The 27,567-nt window shown below is 34.6% G+C and overlaps 1 protein-coding gene across 1 annotated transcript in view; it reads left to right on the top strand.

Annotated features, from left to right (window-relative positions):
• LOC128209208 (adenylyltransferase and sulfurtransferase MOCS3-like) overlaps positions 1-27,567 on the top strand; it is a 53,752-nt gene that overhangs the window by 8,466 nt on the left and 17,719 nt on the right. The window contains exons 4-8 of the mRNA XM_052913146.1: positions 5,566-5,686; positions 6,228-6,302; positions 11,077-11,194; positions 18,541-18,649; positions 19,597-19,659. Coding sequence (XP_052769106.1) covers positions 5,566-5,686; positions 6,228-6,302; positions 11,077-11,194; positions 18,541-18,649; positions 19,597-19,659 — 486 coding nt within the window. The remainder of the gene's footprint in view (positions 1-5,565; positions 5,687-6,227; positions 6,303-11,076; positions 11,195-18,540; positions 18,650-19,596; positions 19,660-27,567) is intronic.

Below are 27,567 nucleotides of genomic sequence, written 5' to 3'. Positions count from 1 at the left end.
AATATTTCAAAATCTTCTTGTTTCAAACCAAAAGTCCCATACCTTTGATATTTGTTGTGGAGCATCATATGATGCATTTGAAAATATTTGAAATAATGCCCCTTGGGCAAAAGCTGGCCCCACCACTTTTGACTTACTTTTTTGATTTTTAAAGCTACAGTGCCTAATGAAATTTTGACAATGTCAACAGTTTTGCAAACAAGCATTAATGTTGTCCTCGGATGTCTTTGACATTGACCTTTGACCGACTTTTTATTTTTAAAGCTACAGAAATGAAATTTTAACCATGAGTACAGTTTTGAAAGCAAATATTTTTTACCCTCAGATTACCTTTACTTGGCACATATTAAAATTGTTCATGCAACTAATCTGCTTACAACACTTCCTGTCCTCAGATGTTGAACGTGCAGCGTTTTCAACAATTTACGGCTTTTGAAAAAACAGATTCTGCTAGTTTCCATTCAACATTTACGTTAAAATGTCTTGAACTAAAATCGGCCTCTTTTGCAATTCCAGGAACATGTGTTGCTGAAAGCCAAATTGCTCCATCCTTACACCAGAGCCACATATGCTTTTCAATGTTGTTAAGTTGTTCTATTTTACCACCCATATGACAACTATAAGCAACAGTACACGAGTTGTCAGAACGTATTTGTACATGGATGTTTGATTTTGTCCTACAAAATGACTTGAGAGCATGGCTTGCAGCAAACAATTCCAAGACATTGATATGATTCTGAATCTCAGTATCATCCCATCGGCCACCAATGCTTACATTTTCTGATACACAAACAAAATAGCGTCTGTGGTGATAATGAGATCTGGGTTTCCATGAATAATCTCATTATCTGTCTATCTTGGTGAGAAAGATTTTGACTCCACCATGAGAGTTCATTTTTGATACTTTCTGTGATAGACATCATAGACTCATAATCACCAGCATGGTGTTGAAGTGCTTGAATTTTTGCACATTCAATAGTTCTGTAAAACAATGGACCAAACTCAACAGCCGAAAAGGATGACACCAAAAGACCCAAAACCCTAGCAACATCTCTAATTTTTGCTCTATCCTGTTTTTGCAAATCTGTGCATGATTGGACAATTTTTTCCACTTTTTCTGATGGTAACGTTACAATCATTTTTTCTTAATTAATATCATAACCAAGAAATGTTATTTTTCTAGTTGGAACCATTACAGATTTTGTTTCATGAATCATGAATCCTAACTCCATCATGAGATTGACTGTATCCTGAACATTTTTCTCACAGAATATGTATCACCCATTAACAGTGAATCATCAATATAACCTGAATTTTTGTGTCCCATCATGCGCAGAGATGCATAAACTGGCTTCATCATTTTTGTGAATTGTTTTGGTGCACTGGAAATACCATTTGGCAGGGCTCGATACTGGTAAATCTTACCAAGATGAATAAATCTCAACTTGACTTGATCTTCAACTGCAATTGGTAAACTGTAATACCCATGTCTGATATCAGTGCTAGCAAAAAACATATTTGTTTTTACCAATTTTAACGCAGATTCAAAGGTGTCCATTTTAAAATGATGGTATTCAACGTATTTGTTGAGATTTTTAAGATTGAGAATCATCCGATATTCACCAGAACGTTTAGGTATGACAAAAATTGGAGAAATATACTCATTTGGGTGGTGACAAACCTCTTCAATGACTTTGTATTTCCAATAAATTTTCAATTTCTTGGCTAATCACCTGCTCTTCTGTTTTCGAAAATTAACTTCTGTAACAGATTGAGTTTTTTGGGTTTTCCCCTTTTATAAATTAAATATGGCAATGTTCAATAATATCTAAAACATTCTCATCACTTGTTATTTTTCTCCAATTTTCGACATAATCTTGAAATCTACCTGCACGAAAGGTACTGACCTGATCTACTTCTTCTGTGGAAATTTGCCGTTTTTTGTCACGGCTTGGGATTCTGTGCAGGCTGGAAAACCACCACGACCACGGAAGCCTCTACCTCTCGAACTGTATGGGTTAAACCCTCTTCGGCCCCTTCCTCTCATCAGACCTCCACCCCGGCCTGTTGCTTTACCAATTCGGTTCATGTTATTGATTTCTCTGACGTTATTATTCACGTCATTGTCATTGCCGTACAGTAAATCAGTGTAGGGCAACGATGCCGAAGTCAAATAGTGGGACTTATAGTCCAAGTCTGATTTATGAAGTTCTTTTCTCTTTGAATTTATCATTTTGTTTGCATGGCCAAGTAGAGCAATGGCTGTGGTGCCTAATTCAACATGTTCAGAGTCTGTTTCACTTTCAGCTGTTCCCAGCTTTTCCACAAGCTTTACAACGTTCACCGATGCCTTCAAAATTACACCTTGAAGTGAACTTAACCTACTATCTTCTGCCTGTGTGAAACTTTTAAGCAACTGCCAGATACTTTGGTTTACCCGCTTCTTTACAAGAGAGTCACAATTTTGCGGTCTGTGTATTTGTTTTAGAATTTCTTCTAGATTTTCCTCCGACAAACCATTTCTGAATGAACTGTTTACCAGATTTGCCAAATCTGAATGTACATCCGCATCTACTAATTCACTTTGCTGGAATTTGACAAACAGTTTCATGAAAATGGATTTCGACTGATTTTCGGTTGTGTCACTGAAACTTTCCCCAAAGGATTCACACTGAAATTGTCCCTCACACTCATCTTGTTCATACAGAACATCAATGTCATGTTGACCATCAACGGGCCACTCATTCATAATGTCATTTATACACTTCTCTTGCTTATCAAGACGGGCATTTTGTGCATTCACATTCGAGTTGAGTACTCGTAGTAACTCGAGTACCTCATTCATTTTTCCGCCATTACTGTCTTTCTGAGACGGTTTTGAGCTACTTTGAGTAGTTGAAGAGCCTGGTTTATCAAGTGGAATCTTCGTCGACATTGTCGATGTTTTCTTTCTGCTAGAAACGGCTGAAGCCGCGGCATTCTTCGAAATCTGGACTTCTTTGTCTGCCATTACACATTAGGGGATATATTTACGGCAATGCCGGAAATAGCAAAAACCCAATGTCGTAAAATTTAACGACACATGTTAAATTATTTCTGCGAACAGAACAAAAATAAACTAATACGAATATTAGTTATATATCTTGTAAACTTCTATTATTTAATAAAAAAGAAACTACCCAAATAGTTTCAAAAATAGAAGTATAACCGTTTTCCTAATGATACATAGACGAAGCTAACTTTGTCACGGTCAAGTGTAACTCAGTGAATAGGTCTTCACTGTACGAGTTACAACAGCGCACTGATTGATTACTATACGGTCACTGCACATCTCATTTGATTCCGGAAATAGTATGACGTAATAGAATTCCCATTTATATGGCTGTATTATTTCTTATATTTCAGATTGTATTATTTCCCATTTTAAGGGTGTATTAATTACCATGTTTCAGGGAGTATTATTTTTAGCTCACCTGTCACTTTGTGACAAGGTGAGCTTTTGTGATCGCCTTTTGTCCGTCGTGCGTCGTTCGTCAACAATTTACTTAAAAGACATCTCCTCCTTTACCGCTGGGCCAATATTAATAAAACTTCATAGGGATGTTCCTTGGGTGGTCTTCTATCAAAGTTGTTCAAAGAATTCAATTCCATGCAGAACTTGCCATGGCAACCAAAAGGAAAAAACTTTAAAAATCTTCTTCTCCCAAACCACAAGGCTTAGGCCGTTGATATATGGTAGGTAGGATCACCAAATGGTCCTCTACCAAGATTGTTCAAATTATGGCCCTTGGGTCAAAATTGGCCCCGCCCCGGGGGGTTATGGGTTTTCTCTATATGTTTATAGTGAAAACTTAAAAATTATTCTCCTCTAAACTTACTTGGCCTAGAGCTTAGATATTTGGCATGATTCATCGTCTAGTGGACCTCTACAAAGTTTGTTCAAATTATGGCCCTGGGGTCAAAATTGGCCCCGCCCCGGGGGGTCATGGGTATTCTCAATATGTTTATAGTTAAAACTTCAAAAATCTTCTCCTCTGAACTTACTTGGACTAGAGCTTAGATATTTGGCATGATTCATCGTCTAGTGGACCTCTACAAAGATTGTTCAAATTATGGCCTTGGGGTCAAAATTGGCCCCGCTGGGGGGGGTCATGGGTTTTCTCTATATGTTTATAGTGAAAACTTCAAAAATCATCTCCTCTGAACTTACGTGGCTTAGAGCTGAGATATTTGGCATGATTCATCGTCTAGTGGACCTCTACAAAGATTGTTCAAATTATGGCCTTGGGGTCAAAATTGGCCCCGCCCCGGGGGGTCATGGGTATACTTGATATGTTTATAGTTAAAACTTCAAAAATCTTCTCCTCTTAACTTACTTGGACTAGAGCTTAGATATTTGGCATGATTCATCGTCTAGTGGACCTCTACAAAGATTGTTCAAATTATGGCCCTGTGGTCAAAATTGGCCCCGCCCCTGGGGGGTCATGGGTTTTCTCTATTTGTTTATAGTAAAAAAAATCAAAAATCTCCTCTGAACTTACGTTGCTTAGAGCTTAGATATTTGGCATGATTCATCGTCTAGTGGACCTCTACAAAGATTGTTCAAAGTATGGCCTTGGGGTCAAAATTGGCCCCGCCCCGGGGGGTCATGGGTATACTTGATATGTTTATAGTTAAAACTTCAAAAATCTTCTCCTCTTAACTTACTTGGACTAGAGCTTAGATATTTGGCATGATTCATCGTCTAGTGGACCTCTACAAAGATTGTTCAAATTATGGCCTTGGGGTCAAAATTGGCCCCGCCCCCTTGGGTGGTCATGGGTTTTCTCTAAATGTTTATAGTGAAAACTTCAAAAATCATCTCCTCTGAACTTACGTGGCTTAGAGCTTAGATATTTGGCATGATTCATCGTCTAGTGGACCTCTACAAAGTTTGTTCAAATTATGGCCCTGGGGTCAAAATTGGCCACACCCCGGGGCTGATGGGTTTTCTCTATATGTGTTATAGTGAAAACTTAAAAAATCTTCTCCGAACTCACAAAGACAAGTTACGTCTTAATTAAAACTGGATAACATATTTAGTACACATACCAATTTTCAATATGGGCCACATACCACAATTAATAACAAATATACATATATAGATACACACGTAAAATCAAGTAGTGACAAGAGCTTAGATATTTGGCATGATATATCATCTAGTTGACTTGTACCAATATTGTTCAATCTTTGGCCCTGGGATCAAAAAATGGCCCCACCCGGGCGGTCATGGGTTTCATGAAAACTTAAAAAATCTTCTTCTCCGAAACCAAAAGGCGAAGGCCTTAGATATTTGGTATGAAGCATCGTTTATCGGACCACTATTAAGATTGTTCAAACTTTAACCCTGGGGTCAAAATTGGCCACGCCCCGTGTTCATAGGCTTAGGTTTTCAATATTTGTATATAATGGAAGAATGTGCAATATATGAGAGGTGAGCGATTCAGGGCCACTTGGCCCTCTTGTTTATAGTTCAGGCTGTTTTATTTCCCATTTAAAAATGTATTATTTCCCATATTTTAGGGTGTATAGGTATTGTTGATTATGATGAGGTTGAGTTGAGCAATCTTCACAGACAGATTCTGCATACAGAGAGTAAGGTTGGCATCAGCAAGTGTCTGTCAGTAGCTGAAGCATGCAATGGGTAAGTAGGGTTTTATACTTTATAAAGGTATTTAACTGTTTCTCGGTGGAGATGGCTGAGTAGTTACCATATCAAACATTGATGAAAGTGTTTTGTGTTCGATCACTGTCTGAGCTTAGTGAATGAATAATACTGGTTTTCACCAAGAATTAGTAAAGGTTCCTAATCACAAGAAAGCAGATTTTAAAACGAATGTATATGCATGTGTATGTTAATAACTACCAAAGCTTTTCAAATGCTGAGCTTATTTCACTTGTTCATTAATATGACTTAAAAATTCTTACTGTGTGTAATGTTGAATATAATAAGAGCATGTTAGATTCATGCATTATATAGGCTAATCAGTAAGTGTTGCACATTATAAATGATGCTGTTTGAGGTTTTCAGTTAACTACATGTATCATCTGTATAATACAGTTGCAAAATATTTTGACTGTAACATAAACTACTAGCCTAGCCTGTTATATTTATAACAAGATGGTTTGTATATATTATTTTCTGGGATTACCAATATAATATCTTATATGAACTCGTGTTCCAGATTGAATTCCTTTGTCCGTTGTGTACCACATCATGTCCAGTTGGATAGTTCAAATGCTCTAGGTATAGTGGGAAGGTATGGCAATAGTATTTGAAAAACTAACATAGTGATTGAATGTTGCTCGAGCCTCCAGTCCATTGAGCTGCAAACTTGATATTTAAGAAATATTACACACCACTGAGGGTCATATGACATTATAAGGAGCCACCAGTCAGCTACCGAAAGTGTATATGGACCGAGGCATTAGCCCTACCTTATAATGCCATATGGCTGGAAGTGGTGTGTAAATATTTCTTATATTATACCGAACATTTTATATTACCATTCAATATTTTTAAAGCGTTTTAGATGTTTTTTATTGAACAAAGCTAATAATGTTCAGTTGCAACTATTTTGCCATTGTGAAAATAGCAAGCCACACTTACCACATCGGCAGTCCATATTACATTTTTGGTGAGGTCTGGACCGGCCAAAAATATGATATGGACCGCTGACGTCATAGTACTGGAATTTTATTAAAATACAGTGATATACTGACCGATCGACTTTATATATACAAAGAAGGGATGCATTTATGTAAGTTATAATATTGTCACATAAGTACCTCTGGTTTCCCATCAAAGCCCTTTCAGATGGAAACAAGAAACTTTTGCATCGAAGATTAATAATATGCCACTTTGCTGTAAAGGAAGTTAAATAGTAAGACAGTTTAATGCCCTATACTGTGAAATCATTAATGTTAGTAGGGCATTGATGTTCGTGGTTTTCGTGGGTTGGGTGATCCACTAAGTCATGATCCTACAAAATATAGACCCTTTATTCACTTTTTCAATTGCCATGTTATGTACATACTCTAGTTTATTAGTTACAGAGGCTGCAGTATACAGCGTAAGTATCCGTCTCACTGTCTATTTTACTATCATTGTTTTGTTAATACATTATATCTGCCTTTAACAAATAATAAAACAAATCATTTTAATGTGTTTTGTGAACCAAATGACAGAAGCATGTGCCTAAAAGTATGCTGTTCATGAAAATCTCCAGGTTTACAAGGTGTGAGTGATGAACGTCGGTTCTCGATTTTTTTCTTTAAAATAATTAATCGATTACATTGGAGGTTCTGAGCACCCCACGTGATAATGTACAAAACAACGCGTTCATTACACTTATTAAATAAAAACGTGTGAATAAATATTGAAATGATGATATGAAACGAGATGATATTCAAAGTGATTGAATTTGAGTCACAATCAATCTTATTTAGTTGTTAGATATTCATATGAGCTCGGTCCCTTTCTTAAACCGTCTAGATCCGCCCATACATGACTGGATTTTGGCCCTTGAAATTGCTATAAAACAGCTTGTGAACACAAGATAGCCTCAATTTCTTATCCGATCTTCAGTATCTTCACCAAACTTAGACAGTAGTTGATTATTGATGAGACCTCGATTCCTTTCAAAAACCAGCCAGATCAGCCCATGCATTACTGGATGATGGCCCTTGAAATTGTCAAAATTGCTATCATTGAACTAGTGAACACAATAGGGCTTCCATTTATTATCTGATGATTACTCAACTAAAACAGTAGTTATACCCCCACAAACGAAGTTTGAGGGGGTATATAGGAGTGAGCTTGTCGGTCTGTCTGTCGGTCGGTCTGTCGGTTTTCATGGTTTCCGGACGATAACTCATGAAAGGCTAGACAGATTTGAAATTTTTTTGGTACACAGGTGTAACATCAGAAGATTCAGGTCAAGTTTGATATTGGGGCTGGTGGGGCCAGGGTCAAGGTCACTGTTACTAAAAATAGAAAAACGGTTTCCGGACGATAACTCATGAAAGGCTTGACAGATTTGAAAAAAAAATTGGTACACAGGTGTAACATCAGAAGATACAGGTCAAGTTTGATATTGGGGCTGGTGGGGCCAAGGTCAAGGTCACTGTTACTTAAAATAGAAAAACGGTTTCCGGACGATAACTCATGAAAAGCTAGACGGATTTGAACAATTTTTGGTACACAGGTGTAACATCAGAAGATACAGATCAAGTTAGTGAGCTTGTCGGTCGGTCGGTCGGTTTTCATGGTTTCCGGACGATAACTCATGAAAGGCTAGACAGATTTAAAAAAAATTTGGTACACAGGTGTAACATCAGAAGATACAGGTCAAGTTCGATATTGGGGCTGGTTGGGCCAAGGTCAAGGTCACTGTTACTAAAAATAGAAAAACGGTTTCAAGACGATAACTCATGAAAGGCTTGACATATTTGGAAAAAAATTTGGTACACGGGTGTAACATCAGAAGATACAGGTCAAGTTCGATATTGGGGCTGGTGGGGCCAAGGTCAAGGTCACTGTTACTTAAAAAAAGAAAAACGGTTTCCGGAGGATAACTCATGAAAGGCTAGACGGATTTGAACAATTTTTGGTACACAGGTGTAACATCAGAAGATACAGATCAAGTTAGTGAGCTTGTCAGTCGGTCGATCGGTCGGTCGGTTTTCATGGTTTCCGGACGATAACTCATGAAAGGCTAGACAGATTTTTTAAAAAATTGGTACACAGGTGTAACATCAGAAGATACAGGTCAAGTTCAATATTGGGGCTGGTGGGGCCAAGGTCAAGGTCACTGTTACTAAAAATAGAAAAACGGTTTCCAGACGATAACTCATGAAAGGCTTGACATATTTGGAAAGATTTTTGGTACACAGGTGTAACATCAGAAGATACAGGTCAAGTTCGATATTGGGGCTGGTGGGGCCAAGGTCAAGGTCACTGTTACTAAAAAAAGAAAAACGGTTTCCGGACGATAACTCATGAAAGGCTAGACGGATTTGAACAATTTTTAGTACACAGGTGTAACATCAGAAGATACAGATCAAGTTCTATATTGGGGCTGGTGGGGTCAAGGTCACTGTTACTAAAAATAGAAAAATGGTTTCCGGACGATAACTGATGAAAGGCTTGACAGATTTGAACATTTTTTGGTACACAGGTGGGGCCAAGGTCAGGGTCACTGTTACTAAAAATAGAAAAATGGTTTCTGCTTCATCACTTTAATTGGGCATGAGATATTGTGATGAAACTTGCTGTATAGGCAGCCTCTGTGAAGACAATGCTTGTGATTGAAAATGGGGCCAGTGGAGTAAAGGTTTTTGTGCACTGTTTCGAAAATAGAAAAATGGTTTTGTCTTATTCCAGAAGAGATCAGCTAGAGCATCAGCTAGTTTTTCTTGTCAGCAGTGTAACTTCTAAATTACTCAACAGATTTAAATAAAACAATACATGCATGATAAAAGAAGATGCAGTGTGCAGTAACCTTGGAGTTATGGCCTCTTTTCAAAGGAATGGTTTGCCATTCCTGTGTCCAGGCGGCATTTGGGGGTATTCGTCACTCCTGTGACAGCTCTAGTTAGATGTTGACCTAAACATAGTTCCTTTCTTAAATCAGCCAGATCGGTCAATGCATGACTTGAAATTGCTAAAATACAGCTTGTGAAAACAAAGTAGCCTCCATTTCTTATCTGATCTTCAGTAAACTTAAATTGTAGTTGATTATTGATGAGACCTCAGTTTCCATCAAAAAACTGCCAGATCTGACCATGCATGACTGGATTATGGCCCTTGAAATTGTCAAAATTGCTATAATTGAGGTTGTGAACACTTTAGAGCCTCCATTTATTATCTCATATAACTTATTCACTAGTTTAATATTGACTAAAACATGTTTCCTTTTCAAAACCAGCCAGAGTGCCCCATACATGACTGGGTTATAGCCCCTTGGAATTGAAACAAAATGCTATAGTTGAGCCCTAGAACGGAAGTGTTTTTATCTTCACCAAACATGGACAGTAGTTTGATATCCACAAGGTCTCGGTTCCAATAGCCAGATCCGTCCATGCATGACTGGAAATTGGCAACATTTCTGTAATCAATCGAGACTCCATATTCACTTTGCACTTAATAATTATGTTACAAGACTGTAATGGGGGTGCCCATGAACTAACATGAAATGTGTGTTGCCTATTACCCCTACATACAAGCTCTGGATAGAAAATGACCAAACCAACCTTGCCAAAAGAATATAGGCCTTTGTTTTTTCTCTAATTTTTGAGTTAAAGGTCAATATGCAATGACCTTGAAGGTCATCATATATACCAGGAGTCATTAACCTGGGCACAAAATGTAACGGATAAATTGCTATATATCTGGTAAGGCTTAAACTCCCAGCCCTTGGCACTATAGGCTCAATAGCCACATAGTATTTGTGCTGCTATATAAAACTAAACCCCTTTCATTTCAACACATAACCCTAAGAATCAAGAGGTATTTGTGTTTTAAAAGATAACTTGAAACTTATAGATTCTGATGAAACCATGAAAAGGATAGTAACGAGCACTAAAATAAAAATAAATCTAAAAGACTGCTCCCTTACTTAAAGTGTACTCTTATTATGTTCGAATTTAAGGAAAATAATATCCAACCCTCTGTTAAAAAATGCAGGAATCCGCGTTGGGGACTTGGCAGTTATTTAATAGAAGGACTGTCTTTTACTTTTAAACACAACAAAGTTTTTTTATATAAAAGAATATATGAATTGTACTTTTCAAAATGTTCTTTATGTATTGGTATGCAGTGATTGTAAACAGATATATATATATAGGTCAAACAGGAGATAAATTACACAATTGTTGAACATTTAATGAACAACAGATGAGGGAACCATAAACAAGAGAAATGCCGTTAAGATTGGGGCTTCTGGGATTCATTTGTGTTAATTTCTTTCACTGAAACAGGTGTTTAAAATTTTAGTTGTTGGTTTATATTTAAACACATTTATTTTACATGAGGTACGACATAGTACTGGATGCTACAGACAACGTTGCCACGCGTTATCTGCTGAATGATGCCTGTGTGATAGCAGGGAAGCCACTCGTCTCCGGCAGTGCTCTCAGGTTTGAGGGACAGGTATGCATGTGTACAGTTGTCGCAAAAGTGAGTCATGTGAAGGCAGCCATATTATGGAGAAAAAAGATTTATCCATGTTATCATCAGATAAGTAAAAAAATCTTAACTTCAGGGGCTTAGCTGAAACAATTTGAATTGTTTGCTAATACACTTGAATGAACCATCAACATAGTTTGTTCTCAAGATGTTATATTGGGTGTGAGTTAGAGGGGTGCCCATCCTGTTTGAAATAAAGTATGGCAAATCATCATGAGTGACGGCTGGAACCCTTCTACAAATATTGATAAATGCTCAAATATTGTCTTTGAAGTCCACAATTTTGAAAAGCATTAGTTACGCGATCCAGCAAAAGGCTGTAAGGTTGGTTGATGGACATTATCATGTGATGCTACCAATTTACTCAATAAAGGTTAAAACATTTGTTAGATTTTGTATGAGTCCTTTTTGGCGAGTGGATATGGTATCAGTTTTCTAAAAGGCCAAAAGAGCTTATGCGATGGTAATGTGTACGTAGTATGTGCGTCTGTAAACAATTCCTTGTTAACACATTACAACCTTCAGTTTTGATTGTATCTCGATGAAACTTGTACAGTATCTACAAATCCATTAGAGCTCAGTTCCTTTCGAAAACCAGCCAGATTCGCCCATGCATGCCTAGATTATGGGCCTTGATGGTATAAGAAATCAGTGCACCTGTAAACAATTCTTTGTTAACATGATACAGCTTTCAGTTTTGATTGTATCTCGATGAAACTTGTACAGTATCTAGATATTCATTAGAGCTTGGTTCCTTTCAAAAACCAGATCCGCCTATGCATGCCTAGATTATGGGCCTTGATAGTATAAAAAAAATGCTATTGTGTAAACAATTGCTTGTTTACACGAAACAGTCTTCAGTTTTGATTGTATCTCGATGAATCTTGTACAGTATTTGGATATCAATTAGAGCTCAGTTCCTTTCATAAACCAGCTAGATCTGCCCATGCATGCCTAGATTATGGGCCTTGAAATGATTAGATTATGAGCCTTGATAGTATAAAAAAATGCTATTGTGTAATAAATGCTTGCGAACATGATACAGTCGTCAGTTTTGAGTATATCTCGATGAAACTTGTACAGTATTCAGATATCCATAAGGGGTTGGTTCTTTTTGAAAACAGTGATGTTGACCACACAAACCCAGCCAGTAGAGCATAGGCCCAAAGGGCCTCTTGTTTCTTGACTGTATGGATGTGTGTTTGCTCTCCCCACTACAACCAGGGTTTAAGCTCTACTGGCCAAAGGCTATATAAACAATTGCTTGTGAAGGTGATACAGTCTTTAGTTTTTATTGTATCTCAATTATACTATAGTAGTTAGATATCTATGAAAACTTGTTTCCTTTCGAAAACCACAGGATCTGCCCATGCATGACTGGATAATGGCCCTTGAAATTATAAAAAAAGGCTTTACTACTTGCCCAGAGACTGCGTCCTGTTAAAGTTTTAGGGCAAGTTGGTATTCTCACTTACAACTCCAATACCCTTTATTCAATTCACTTTATACTGTACATGGTTGATCAGGCCCATCATACATAAATACATTGTTATGTAACTTCACATTATTGTCCCAGATTGAATTAGGAAATGAGGTTAGATTTAGGGCACTTCGTGTCAGGTTAAAGATTTAGGGCAAGTTGGTATTTTTATTAATCACTTCTATACCCTTTATTTAATTGACTTAATTTTTCACACAATTATTGAAGACAATCTTATAATTAGGTTACAAAACTCCATATTAACCCTTAATACAAATTATGGCCCTTGATTTACTTTTTTCTTTTTTATTGCTTTTGACAGGCACATTTTTTATATTCTTTAGAATGGTGTGTGTTTTTATTCAGGCGGGCTGACAAAACTTATACAGGAAGAGTTTATGGATACCTTTCATACTTAGGATTGCATTTGGGGCCCCTAGGGCCAAGGTCACTATTACTATAAATATAAAGATGTTTGGTACTGAATAATTTTAGTTAAGGTTGACATATTGCAACTATAAAGTATAAAACTTGGTCACATATGATCAAAAATTAGGTCACTAGGTCAAATCTTGTCAGGAGCCATATCATGGTAATGATCAGTCAGATTATGTTTAAACATGGTCAGGATGTACCCCTTGATGAAATATGGACCGCTTGTAAAAGTGGGTCACATGGGTCAAAAACTAGGTAACTACCGGTAGTTCAAATCTTAGAAAAATCTTTGGAACACATTAAGCTCAAGAAATCCAGTCCACTGGGCCTCCGACATTTAGTTCCAATTACCCCAATTTCTTCCACATTTTTTATCAAAGACAAGAAAACTGTGCCAGTTGAAAGGAAAATGTTTCCTGGTATTTTAGCTAATGCTCTCACAGTACACTTTTGAAAGCCAGAAAACCCCCAGAAAATGGCTTCACCCCAAGGGCTTGCATATACAATGCTTAGTAGAGCAACAAACAGGTCAGGCATTAAGGTATTGAATTTCTCTAAGTCAGACATAGTTGTCAACAAAAAAGCTTTAGAAGAAATAACAAGAATGCAGTCTGAATCAATGCTTGAAATTCCACTGTATTTACATGGAAATGGTTTGTACATTGGGCACACCAACATAAGGTCACTGAGGAAGCATGCTTGTGACCTGATACATGATCCAACTATTAAACAGATGGATGTCCAGAGACAAAAATGAAAACTTCTCCCAGACAGATATTAATCCCCGGTTATGATATGGTCCTTGACCACAGAAATCATGGACTTGCCATATTTGTGCGACAACATCTTGTTTATAACAATCTGGACTCTGAAGACAGAGATATTGAAATTCTCGGAAAAGCCTTGCATTATACTAACATTTAACATCGTTGTTGTTTACAAGCCACCAAATTTCCCAATTCAAAGATTTCTCCAACTTTTACAGATACAAGTTAGAAATCTACAGAATCTAGTCATGCTTGGAGACTTTAATCAAACTGGAAACACTAAAGTGTTCAACCTCTTCCTACAAGATAATGGCTTCAAGCAGTACATTACAGGTCCTACCCAGAGCCTTGGAGATAAACTAGACCTCCTTATTAGCCTGATTCAAAATCTCCACACAGTCAACAAACCCCTACCATACACTGATCACCACTTGGTAGCAGTGAAACTCGATGAGCTTGAAAATAACACACAGTTAACATGATCAACAGGTACTTTAAAATGTCATTTTCCACTACCGGTATTTACTGTTATCACTTCAGACGTATTTGAACTTTCACTTTGAAATCAATAAAATTCATAGAAACTATTACAAATGTTACTCTATATACAAAACTTTTATTTCAAATAATTGCAAACAAACTCAAACTTATATCTAACGTTCATAACGGTCCATTTTTCTGAATATTCCACCTACTTTTCATTTCCAATCCATGTACTTTGCCTAATCAGGCGGGGGATATCAATTCAACGAATTTGCTTGTTTTTATACTTTAATTGTATTTTTTCAGCAATTTCGATATCAAAGAGAAAAACAATTATAATATAAATGTCTTAAGATGCATTATCAGGAAATTAACTCCTTGTTGGTCCAAATATATGAGCTAGTAATGAAGGAAATGTTTTCAGTTTTCTGAACACAATCATTAAGTGACATTACAAAAATTTGTAGTCTGTTAGACGTTGCATGTATATACACCTCCTTTGGCATGGATTTTTTTCTTCATTTCGAGATTTAACCACCTTCGTTCTAGAGGATAGCTACTGTAGGTATGTCCCTGACAAATCTGTGTAAAATTAAAATTATTTCTAGATGTATTTCAAAATAGCTTTGATTGCGTAGATATGAGACACAATACTTGATTCTGTCATTGATTCCTCCACTGGACTCATTTTTATTTACATTTTTAATTAGACAAGGATATATTTTGTGGTAGCTAATGAGGTGCTATGAGTCTGATACTTTCTCAGTTGCAAAGCATATTTTTCAGGGATCAAACTACTTTTTAGTATGAACTAAGTGATTTGTAGGTTACGGGTCGAGTTCATACGAGTTTACCCGGTAATAAAACTGACTTGAATTATATTTATAGGACGGAAACAAAGAAATAGTGTGCAATATACTTATATCATGGGGTATAGTGAAAAATAGATTAAAAAGATCAAGTCATTGGCAAGGAAAAATTGCGGCGATTAGCAAACTCTGCGGAAAAAAAACGTGTGGTTGGTAGTGTACCTCTGAAACCATGATATAGGCATTCACCTGGTCAAATTGGTGGTGTGTGGCAGGGTCGGGGGGGGGGGGGGGGGGGTATTGAGCTTACTTACCCTGGCCGCCATTGAGTTGTGTGTATGTACAATGGCAATGCCCTAAAAATAATGTAATGTAGCAAATGTGCATATCTCTGGCTGAATAAATAAGATAAGATTTATCATATGCTTGTGTTACTTTTTCTGTGTACTATTTTTGACATGATGGTTTTAGTGGTAGTTTCTTAGCATCTCCTTTAAGAAGAATTCTTTAGGAAAAGGCTCTGCAATAAGGGGCCTAAAACAGTTTGAGCATTTTCTTTATTCAAAAGTTTGAACAGTGTCATGGGTGTTAGATCAGTAATCTAGTGGTTTAGTGGTAATACACTTGACTGTCAACCAAGGGCTCATAAGATTGGTTCCCTGTCAAACCACTAAAAATATTAAAGGTCATTCATGAGAGATATCAAAAGGGACGTTCTGTGTGTCAGTGCTAAACACAACAGTACTGTTGACTGCTACTATAGCAAATGTCGCAAGAGTCCTTCCCTGTGGATACGAAAGGTACCAGCATTTGGTTTCCATTCCCATTAAGTGTTGCAGTTGCAGGATATCAATATTTGTTTTATACTGGTTCTCTTTTAATTAGGGCCCCACAAAAATTGGCGGGTGCCCTACAGAAATCACCCTGTCCTTCCAGCTGTCTGTATATCCGTCTACATTCATTAAGGTTTTGTTAAAAACTTATCAGCTGTTCAAGATATCAAATTTATATTTTCTAAACTTCCTCACAGTTATGCAACTAATGCTTAAAGTGACTCGCTCATGTTTTTGGATCATAAAATAGTTTTCCCGGTATTACATGCATCTGAAAACACTTACTTTATCATTATTTTACTCTATGATTTGGAAATTGCAGATAAAAATACAGTTACAGCATAAAAAAGTATTTTGGTTTTAGTGGGGTTCGACCCCACGCCAGTAAAGTCAAGAAAAAATTAGAAAACAGCTTGTTAGTCCACAAGACCACCGGGACTTTAACAAAAGCGGTGAAAATGTTGACTTGTTAAGGATACATTGATAACATCATGTGATATTGTCAATCAACCGATCACACAACAACACAAATGCAATTAATTTTCAATCACGTTATAAACGCTAATGAAAATTGTGGTCTTTAAAGATGATATTTGAGCAAATATCAACATTTGCTGAAGGGTTCCAGCTTTTGGTATTTTTGTTTTAACACTCCTTATGATTTGCCACACTTTATTTTACAGTTCTTGCAGTTATTATTGATAACCAATTGAATTGGAAAGAACAAGTTTTCAATATTTGTAGGAAACTGAATTCTAAAATAGCACTTCTGAAACAAATTAATTACCTCTTAAGCTATGATGTTCAAAAACTATTTTACAATGTGAATATGTTATCCATAATGGCCTGTTGTTGTTCTATATGGAGCAGATGTATACATTCACAAATATGTAAAATATCTATTATTCAGAAAAAAGCTGGTAAAAAGTCATTTACTTATTTTGTTAAATCTGTATGGAATTCAATACCGCTTTTTATTTGCGAATCATCGTCTTTATTTGCATTTAAAAAACAATTCAAAAAACACCTTATGACAAAACAATGACTTTAATGAATGACTGTCTGTTAAAATTGTTTGTTTAAATGCTATTTATTCTTGTCTTTTATAATTTTGAACATTGTACTGAGTATAATTATGTTGTATTTGAATGTCGTCATGTTTGTTATTGTTTGAATGAGAAATGTATACTAATACGTTTGTAGAATCCATTGAAGACCAAATTGTAAAGAAGATACTTACGTAACTTAATGTGAAAGTTATTATTATTATTATTATTATTATTATTATTATTATTATTAAAAAAAAGTGCATTTTACAAACCATGAATGAGTCAATACTGTCAGAATTATCGCCCTTTGTTTACTTAAAAAGTATGACAATTGTTATGGTTTTGTTCATGATTTAAAACCGTTCAAGATATTAAGTTCAAACTTTCTTTACTTGCTGGATCACAGTAATAATACACTCTTTTATGACAAGAAACGTAATTTGTGCTGAAGTATTGTCACATTATGGCCCTTTGTATACTTAGAAATTATGACAATTTCTATGGTTTTGTTTTATAATTTAAAAAACGTTCAAGATATTAAGTTCAAACTTTCTTCACTTGCTCACAGTAATAATACTCTCTTTTATGGGATTTTATGTAACTTATTGGTAGATATTGTCAAATTTATGGCCCAATGTATACTTAGAAGTTATGACATTTGTCATAGTTTAACTTAAAAAAACGTTCAAGATCTTAAGTTCAAACTTTCCATAATTGCTCAGAGTAATAATAACCATTTTGTTATCTTATTCATGCTTAAATAGTGTCAGATTTATGGCCCTTTGCTTACTTAGAAATTCTGAACTGTTGATATTCGGTGTGTGGGACTACTTTCACTGGACTGCGTAACATCTTGGACATTAACATGGAATGTCATTATAGATAAATGTGAAGGTTAAATGTCAGTATAGATGAATGTGAAAAGTAACGTCGTTTTCATGATGCATTCGAAGTGACGTCATGATATCTCCACTTGTTTAAAGTACATGTATACGAAGATTGACAGACAGATTCTTGGTTATATACTTAATAACATGCTTTCAAAGTGCACCCCTTTCAAATATACTATCATTTGGGGACCTTATCACTCCTGTGATGGCTCTAGTTCATTTCATTTTGTAGCTTTCGTCTAGTGCATTCGTCTATATGATTATTGGTAAATGCATACTGCTATCGATGTATAATTAAGTGGTCTTATTACATTATATAACTATATGTTGTAGTTGTAGAAGTAGTTGTAGTAGTGTATTTTAATAAACTCATTAAAAGTAAAGACTAAGGCACTAAGCAAAAGTTCCATAGACATGACTGTTTCAGCAGTAATCACAGCTTATGGGTCCTCAAGATGGGCTTGGGGATATATTTTTTCAAGCCCTTCATTGTGGAAGTAAAATTTTGAGCAAGCTCAGGAAGCATGTTAAATGTACATGGACTTATTTTGACCTCTGTTTCAGTTGACAGTATACAACCATGAGAGGGGGCCGTGTTACCGCTGCCTCTACCCCAAACCTCCACCACCAGAGATGGTCACCAATTGCTCAGACGGAGGAGTCCTTGGAGTGGGTACGGAAATACTGCTGAATGCATTTATTTAGTGAGGGTTTAATTTTTCGCAAATGGTTTAGTTCTATCATGTTGCAAATTCAAAACTTTAATAGATAAGGCCATCTGCTGAGGCATGAACGACTCATCAAAATGGCCAAACTTTTATCATGATTATTTGCTTTTATCCTTGATAAAAAAAATCAAGAATTATTTGAAGCATGCACACTGTTCTCATGCTTTACAGCATGATCTGATGTCATATGTAAACAGAACATTTTATATCTTTGACATCATGGTTTCAGCTGGATATGTGTATTTATCGCTTAACTTTATTTCCCCAAAAAGACAAAAGCTACAAAACAAATGGTAGGATTACTGCATAAGGATTATGTATGTGTACGCAAAATAGAACTATTTGGCAGCTCAAGCGAAAAAGAGGGACAATAAAACAATAATGCATTTCTTACATTCACCCTCATACATACTGGATAGTTATTGGTAATGATGTGCCTATATGCACTTGATATATCTGCAATTATCCTGTATTTTTGTTTGTCGCATTGTTTAGCTTTTCGAAATAGAAATTACTGCAAATCAATATTGAATGCCCGGAATACGCATCAGGTTTTTGTTTGCATAAGACGTTTTTACCACGTGGTATGCTAGCCATGTTTAATTAGGTCATCATAAAAAAAATGTAATACATACTTTAAATCTCACATTAGTGTTCATATAGCTAAAACAGTTTTATTTGAAGGTAAACTATTTAACATAGAAATTTTACCTTACGCACAATTATGTATTTTCTTTTCTTAAGCTATGTATGAACATTTGTGTCTTTACTTCCGGCTTCATAATGAAACAGTGTAATTCATATATTTTCATGTCGTCTTGTGCACTTATGTTTTTTTAGAATGTGTAATTCATGTTTCTAACTGAAATATTTCATCCTTGTGTTTTTGCAGTGCCTGGAATTATAGGATGCCTTCAAGCTTTGGAAGCAATAAAGATTGCATGCAATCTACCCTGTATCCTTGAATTCATTTCATAATCAGGAATTTCATATTTGGTTAAGATTTTTGCTCGTCTGTTTTGAAAACAGTCAAAATAATGACATAGCCTTGGAGTCAAAGTCATAGTCAAAGTCGGCGTTGTTGTGCAAAAAATCTTGGCCATAACTTGTAAACCTTCCATAATATTCAAATGAAACTTGGTACACGTGTTGCCAGATACCATTCACACATGTATAGCAAGACCCATAACTCTGGCTTAAATATATAACGAGTAAAGCCCCTTGTTTGACTAGAAAAAATATAGATGAGCGTTTGTGTTCGCTCTGCAGCACTCCTGTTTGTGTTTACTAAGAACAGAGATAAAACTTGATACAAATCAATATGATTGAAATTTCATTCTAAATGCTCCAATGCTATTTTATTTTAGCTTGTTTGATTTACAAAGAAAATAAGGCCAATGTATTGTTATAGCCAATCCCTTGTTGTCTTCATCAATGTGCAATCTAGGGCTTTCAACACATGAACTGTTAAAGATGATAACATTTACTTTTAGACACATGTTAACAATGACTATGGACATATGTCTTGAAGGTCTCTGGCTCTGGTTGAAATATTTATTGAGTTTTGCCCTTATCCTAATATGTAAAACAGATCTGTTCTTGCCATTCTCTTGTTAAACAATTACATAACATTTACTTCATTTGTAACCAGCTCTTCCTAACTGATATATTATAAATTATAACTAGGTAGTGAGTTCTTATATTCAAGTTTTGTGAAAGACATGTGTGACAACACAAATCAACAAGTATGCTACAAGTTCATGCATATGCAGCATGTTCAGTGTATATCGTAGCATCATAAAAGGATGAAAATTTCACACTGAGTAACATTAACTTATTAACAAGATAAATTTTGATGCAAGACATCAAAGACGCGGCTGAATAGGTTTAAGCATGAATTCAAATATATTTTGATCATTATTCGGATTAACATAAGTTTAGCATTTTAATAAGTGATTGAAATAAGCTTGGATGACATGAATTGATATATCATATTAATCTAAGACAGCACCATGTTGTCAGAAACATGTTATGGAGGAAATAAAACATGATTCCCCCCCCCCCCGCCACCTTCCAAATTAGTCATTTTGCAATAAAAGTCTACAAAAACAAAGCGTCATAACACTTCTTCCAAAAAAAGACAAGGACACAAGTAACATCAATAACTGGAGACCTATTTCCTTATTAAACATTGGCTATAAAATAGTTTCAAAAGCAATTGCTAATAGGATAAAACCCCTGCTAAATAGTATAATCGGTACTGAACAAACAGGATTTATAAAAGGAAGATATATTGTGGAAAATGTTCGTATTTTACAAGAAGCTATGAATTTTGTAAATGAAAATGATATAAATGGCCTCATATTTTTTTCAGACTTTAACAAAGCATTAGACAGCTTAGATCACAAATTTATGTTTGAATGTCTTAGAAAATTTAATTTCAGTGAAAATATAATTAAATGGGTTCGATTATTTTATAAAAATGCAATGGCTTGTGTTACCAACAATGGTAATCTTTAGGTGTACGCCAAGGATGCCCATTATCTCCATACTTATTCCTTATTTGTATAGAAGCGCTTGCTGTTGAAATCAATACAAACAAAAATATTAAAGGTATAAATGTACATAATACAGAACTCAATTTGCTGATGATGCCAGTTTCCTTATGGATGGAACACAAAAATCTTTCGAAGAACTTATGATTAGTCTAAATGATTTTGGAAAAGTTTCAGGGTTAACATTAAATAAAGCTAAATGTGCAGTTTTACAATTAGGTCCACTTATATACGCTGACATACCGTTTTGTAAGAAATATAATTGGCAAATCACCCAAACATCTGGGCTAGGCATAACATTTACCAACGGCACAGTTGAGATGGAAAAAGTAAACTTCACTGATAAGATTTTAGAATTTGAGGCATGTCTTGAAAAATGGAAAAAATGGAATCTTTCGTTACTTGGAAAAATCACTGTAATCAAAACGTTTGCGTTCCCAAAACTTCTGTTCCCACTATTAAACTGTTTTGGGAACACCATCTGAAACATGTTTAAAAATGATACAAAACAAAATGTACAAATTCTTATGGAATGGAAAACCCGATAAAATATCAAGAAATCAAATAATTCAAGAATATGAAAATGGTGGTTTAAAAATGCTCAATATATCTATTTTTGTCAAAGCAATTAAAGCAAGCTGGGTAAGAAGAATTGTTTTAAACAAACAATCTATATGGGTTAAATTATATATGCAAATGATCAGGTGAATATGAACTATGATTAGAAACATGACAATACCACTATTGGATGATTTGTGATAAACTGACATGTTAAAGCACTCAGGTCATGGTATGTATTCTTTATTTCAGTTGTTAATTTCACTGTTATGACACTTGATTACTTGTGGGACTTTTGTTTGTCAACTTCCAATCTAGTGCACATATTTTAATGAATAACAATGCTGTTTTAGATAGTAGCTGGAAGTAGGATTATTGGTCCCAGATAGTAGATGTAGTTTTAAAACTCTATGAAGATGCACTTGTTTTTATCCTTATATATGTTAATATAATATTAACATATTAAGCTGAAATAGCCATGTTCCCATAAATATGCACACTAGCACCTTTAAAGTTATACAAATGATTACAGTGTTGGTTTTTGGAGGGGTCATAAAACTGCCATCTTCCACATGGCTTACCAGTTATCGGTCCCTAGACTTACCGAAATATGATTATTTACCGAAAGACGGATAAAATTACTGAAATACGCATGAAAGTTACCGAAAGACGCCTTCTAATGCATTTATTTTATTGTTTTTATATTAATATTATACAAATACATTACCAAACCAAATTTTAGAGAAAAATATTAAAATATAATGATGTAATAGGCAGTTGAAATTTCAGTGTTCGAGATCGAATTCCGCTGCCAAAGTAATCAATTATTCCAATTAATGATGATCTCATAATATTCATATAACTAAAACACACTCATAAAAATGAAAAAGTTCATGAAAATATTTACTTATTGTTCAATTGAATAAAGACCATATGTCGGTGAAATAGTTGTCTCCCTTCGCCAATCGAAAGACGATTTAACGTAGGTCAAAATAACTTATTAGTTGTTGTATTATGAAAATGATTATGAATTTGGATTCAAATAATAGCATTTATATTCTTATGGAAATGTTAGATCAATAAACAGCATTTGAAAGTATTTTGGAATATACTTGAAACATTGCCTTTGAAATAGGTCGAAAATGTCGCTAAAATCATTTTCTTTTAAACTAACTAACAGTCTAGTTCAGGGCTTTCAAATTTTAATTTTTGTTTATATGAAAATTGAAAAAAGAAGTTTTTAAACAGCGAAGTTCTCATCTTCAGATAAATTAGCTTACTTATGGACAATAATAACCAGACCACACCAAATACACAAAATCAGGCGATGATTAAAACAACATAATTATCACCCGGTATATGACACCCCACAAAGTAGCGGCACGTTTTTTGGGGGACAGTTTGGTATTATTGAAAGTGTGTTAATTTGGGTAAACCCTTTTCGGCTCTGTGACACGTGTTGAGTAAATACCATAATAATTACGCATTAAAGGACCGCATTACGTGTACATTTATAATTGCGGGTGATTTTCACACAAATCGACTGCTTCATATTAAGGTTCATAAATAACAATCGCGAGTAAAAAGGTAAGTTATTGCTGTAAGTATTAAAGAAGTCCAAATTAATAGAACTTTACACTCTGAAATCATTAATGATGGATGAGTTTCCTTGTGCTATATGTGCTGTTGACTGTAGTAGTGATCAATGCATACATTGTTCTAATTGTAGGAATTGCATTCATGCTAAATGTTCTGAATTGTCCGAGCAAGACCTTAAGTCATGGAGTGCCAAAAACCTCAAATTTGTTTGTAAATTGTGGTGATAATTAAAGAAGTCCAACTTCAACACAGATTATTTATTTATGAAACAACGTTTCGGCCATTCGGCCTTCATCAGGTTGTATGTATATAATGAACAGGAAATGACGTCAACATCAAATGACGTCAACGTTGATAACGTCAAAATATAGCATACATTTTTGCGCAAAATAATGTCTTATAGGATCTAAAGAGATACAATTATACTGGTAAAATGCAATATAAATGCATAAACAAACATCAATAAACCAGTATAAACTATGCAACATTAAATAGGTTAAAACAGTTATAAACCAGATTAATTCTGTGATTTTTTTAATTCTGCAAGAAGAATTAAAATAATATTTTTGAATTCATACCATTAGGAATGACTGTGCCAAGAATGTGCATCCATTTACTCTCCTTTAATAATCGTTTCCAATTGTTCTCAATTTTATCAATTGGCATAAAAGAAAAATCATTGATACTGTGGTCAGGAGCATTAAAATGTTCAGACACATTTGTATATGAATCTGGAAAATGCTTTATATCAAACTTATGACTGTTCATTCTCTGACTACATTTTTGTAAATTGTGTGCATATAGTGGATTATCATATGATGCCGGAGCTGCACTTGCAAGGTAAGTACCTGTTATATTGAAGGAGTAGACATATCTTATTCCTAATAGAAACATATCAAGGCCAAAATATGAACCGTGTTTTAACATGAAATAATTTGGAAATATCCGTAACGAACATTATTTATTACATTTTACACAGTAATATAGATTGTTTTTGCAATGATATGATATATCTATATATATGCTATTAGAAGAAAATTTTATCATATGATGTAAATGTTAATTGTAGAACTATGTTACTGGTATTGATAGTATGTGTGTTAGTATTAAGTTAACTGTATATATTTGTCATGTTCTTACTTCACCTTAAACATATCAATAAATCGTATTTCGGTTGAGAACAGGAGAATACTCTTATTGGCTAAATAAAGGAAATTCTTTAGTCAAAAAACTCATTATTTCTATAATTTTTGGCTACAATGTGTAAAATCATCAAATATATATGAATATTAAAAATAAATACAATAGCAAGCGTCTTTCGGTAAATTTCTATCATGTTTACTCCAGTTTAACCATATCCATAAATCGTATTTCGGTTGACGACGGGAGATAACTCTATTTGACTAAAAAAGGGAAATTCTTTTGTCAATAAAGTCATTATTTCTAAATATTTTTTTATAATTTTTGGCTACAATGCATATAATCATTATATATACAAGATTATTTAAAAATAAATGCATTAGAAGGCGTCTTTCGGTAACTTTCATGCGTATTTCGGTAATTTTATCCGTCTTTCGGTAAATAATCGTATTTCGGTAAGTCTAGGGACCCGCCAGTTATTGGAAACTGGCCAAATTGGGTCAATCAATTTAAGTTAAGTACTAATAAAGTCATTACTTATTTAAAATTTGATACCCTGTTTTATTCCAGAGCTGTCAGGAATCTCTAGATTTGACAAAAATATAACAAAAGATCCTTGAGACTGTCATTTTCCAATTTGTAGCTTACAGTTTCATGATTTTCTATCAATTATTTTTGCCACTGAGTAAAAGGTTATTTTATTGATAACTAAATTTGACAAATATGTACTTGTTTGTCTGACTGTAAAGTATATCCAGTTACAAGGTGTCATGTTAAATTAATTATGAGACAAAAAAATCTTTATATACGTAACACAAACTCATGTTTAGGAAATTTAAATGAAACAAAATGTGTATTTATTTATTCAAATGTGTTCTATTTTTGATGGTTCAATATATTTATATATACATATATATAAAAAAATATTTTTGCAAAAATGGACACTTTTAATGCAGGTTAAATGCACCTAAGTGAATTTGTGCTCTTTTTTAACACAGAAAAATGCTCTTTTAATTAACGCAGAAAAAAATGCACTTTTAACGAAAAAAAAAATTCATAAAATTTGGGTGCAAAAGATTCCCTTTTAATCAGTAAAAACCGGTAGTGCGTTTTAAGCGCGTTTTTTGAAGTGCATTTAATTGGGTTTTTAACCCAAAAATGCGCACCTCCATAAAGCGCACTAAAAACGCACTTTCAAGAAGTGCGTATTCTTGTCTTTCCCAAAAAACCCGTTGAGAAGGGATATACCGAGTAGAATAATTGGTTAGATGAAAGAACATATACATGGTATACATTACCAATCGATTTATACCTCAGATTTTGCAAACATATATTGGCGTTCATACTCTAACTTCTTAGTATTAAAGCTGGGTCATTTCCTCTGCATTGCTATGTATTTTTGTGCAAGTTGAAAAATTATCCACCCTTGCGTATAAACGTCTTATGTTTTATGAACATTTTAATGTTTCTCATTTCCATATGGCATTGCTACAGATAATTGGTCTAAATATGTAAATAATTTGTAATAAGCTATGTTTGGAGTAGAAACAGTATTATCTACTCTACAAGTGTGTTCATATTCTCTTGAAATTGAAGTAGGTATGCATAATAGAATAACACCCCAGTACACATGTATGGTTGAATTTGAATGATGATAATAAAGATGATGAAGATGATTACAGTAAGATGATGGTGGTCATGATGGTGGTGGTGATGAGGATGGTAATTTTCGCTCAAGTCATTCAGTGCTTTCAGTGCTTTTATTGATTTACAGTGTATTGAGCTATGAAAACATGTCTTATCACTAATTAAAACTTTTTTTTGAGAATTTTCCATACAAAGAAACAATGGAAATTTTTATACAAATGATGTAATGATGACATCGTACCTAAAGGCCATGTTCCCATTTTCAGATCTATTCTTACCAAGAATCTTATAGACCTCAATTATGAAAGGACCCGATTGGTTTGTTCCCACTTTCCCAACCGCTAATTTTCACACTTACAAATTATCACCAATTATCTCTTCGCACCTCAAACTTACCTGTATTTTCTATTCTGTTCAACAAAAAAATGAACTACAAACAAAAACTTGTTCTTGCAGTATACTTGCAGAACATTATTTCACTGTTGTTTATTACAGATATCTTGTTTCACTCTGTTTGAAATGCATTTTGTTGTAGAATATAATTATAAAGTTGTCATTTGTTTGCAATGCATAACTATAAAAAGAAACATTATTTCTTAATTGTGTATAGATAAAATACAAATTGTCAAAAATAATAATTGATAATTATTCTGGAAATAATACTGATGAGTCCTTAACTTAATGCAATTAAGACATTCCTCGTAATGATCAGTTTGAAACTCAGAAAACGAAACTAACTGTAAGTCATTGTTTAACATAGTATAAAAAGAGGGTCTGTTTCCTTAGCATTCATAATCCAACTAAAATGGCAAACGCACTAGTAAATATATGGTTCATTGAGAATACCAGAGGAGGCCAGACTCTAGTTTTAAATGCCTACATGTACAGCCTGAAAATAATGAAAATGTGGGAACCACTATGACAATGAAGGTCCAAGCATTACAAAACCTGTTAAGGGTTGGCAACATAAAAATAATAACCACTGCCACTCTAACGTATATACTCTCATAGATATTGTCCAGAAAGAGCAGGCTGCTAACGAGGCCAAGATCTTCCAGCACGTCAATGGTTTTAAAACAGTGACCAAGGAAGCGTGTCTACCTTGAGCTGGAGCAAAGGCTCATCAGGCTTAAGCACCAGCTGCAAACTGGCTATATGATATAATGACATATTATGTTGATGCTGCTGCACATTTAGTAAATCTAATGTAAATGTGTGTGAATAGGTAGCATAAGAGTTTTGTATTATGAGTTAATATAAGTTCATAAATATTTCAATATGTGCTATTTATTTAAACTGTTAAAATGTGTTCTGGAATATAATTGTCTATAGTGTGCTGTGTAATTATATATTTACAATTTAAT

Source organism: Mya arenaria, chromosome 11, assembly GCF_026914265.1.
Source record: "Mya arenaria isolate MELC-2E11 chromosome 11, ASM2691426v1".
In the NCBI taxonomy this organism is placed as follows: domain Eukaryota; kingdom Metazoa; phylum Mollusca; class Bivalvia; order Myida; family Myidae; genus Mya; species Mya arenaria.
The sequence above is the reverse complement of the archived record's forward strand: the minus strand, read 5'-3'. Positions and strand labels throughout refer to the sequence as shown.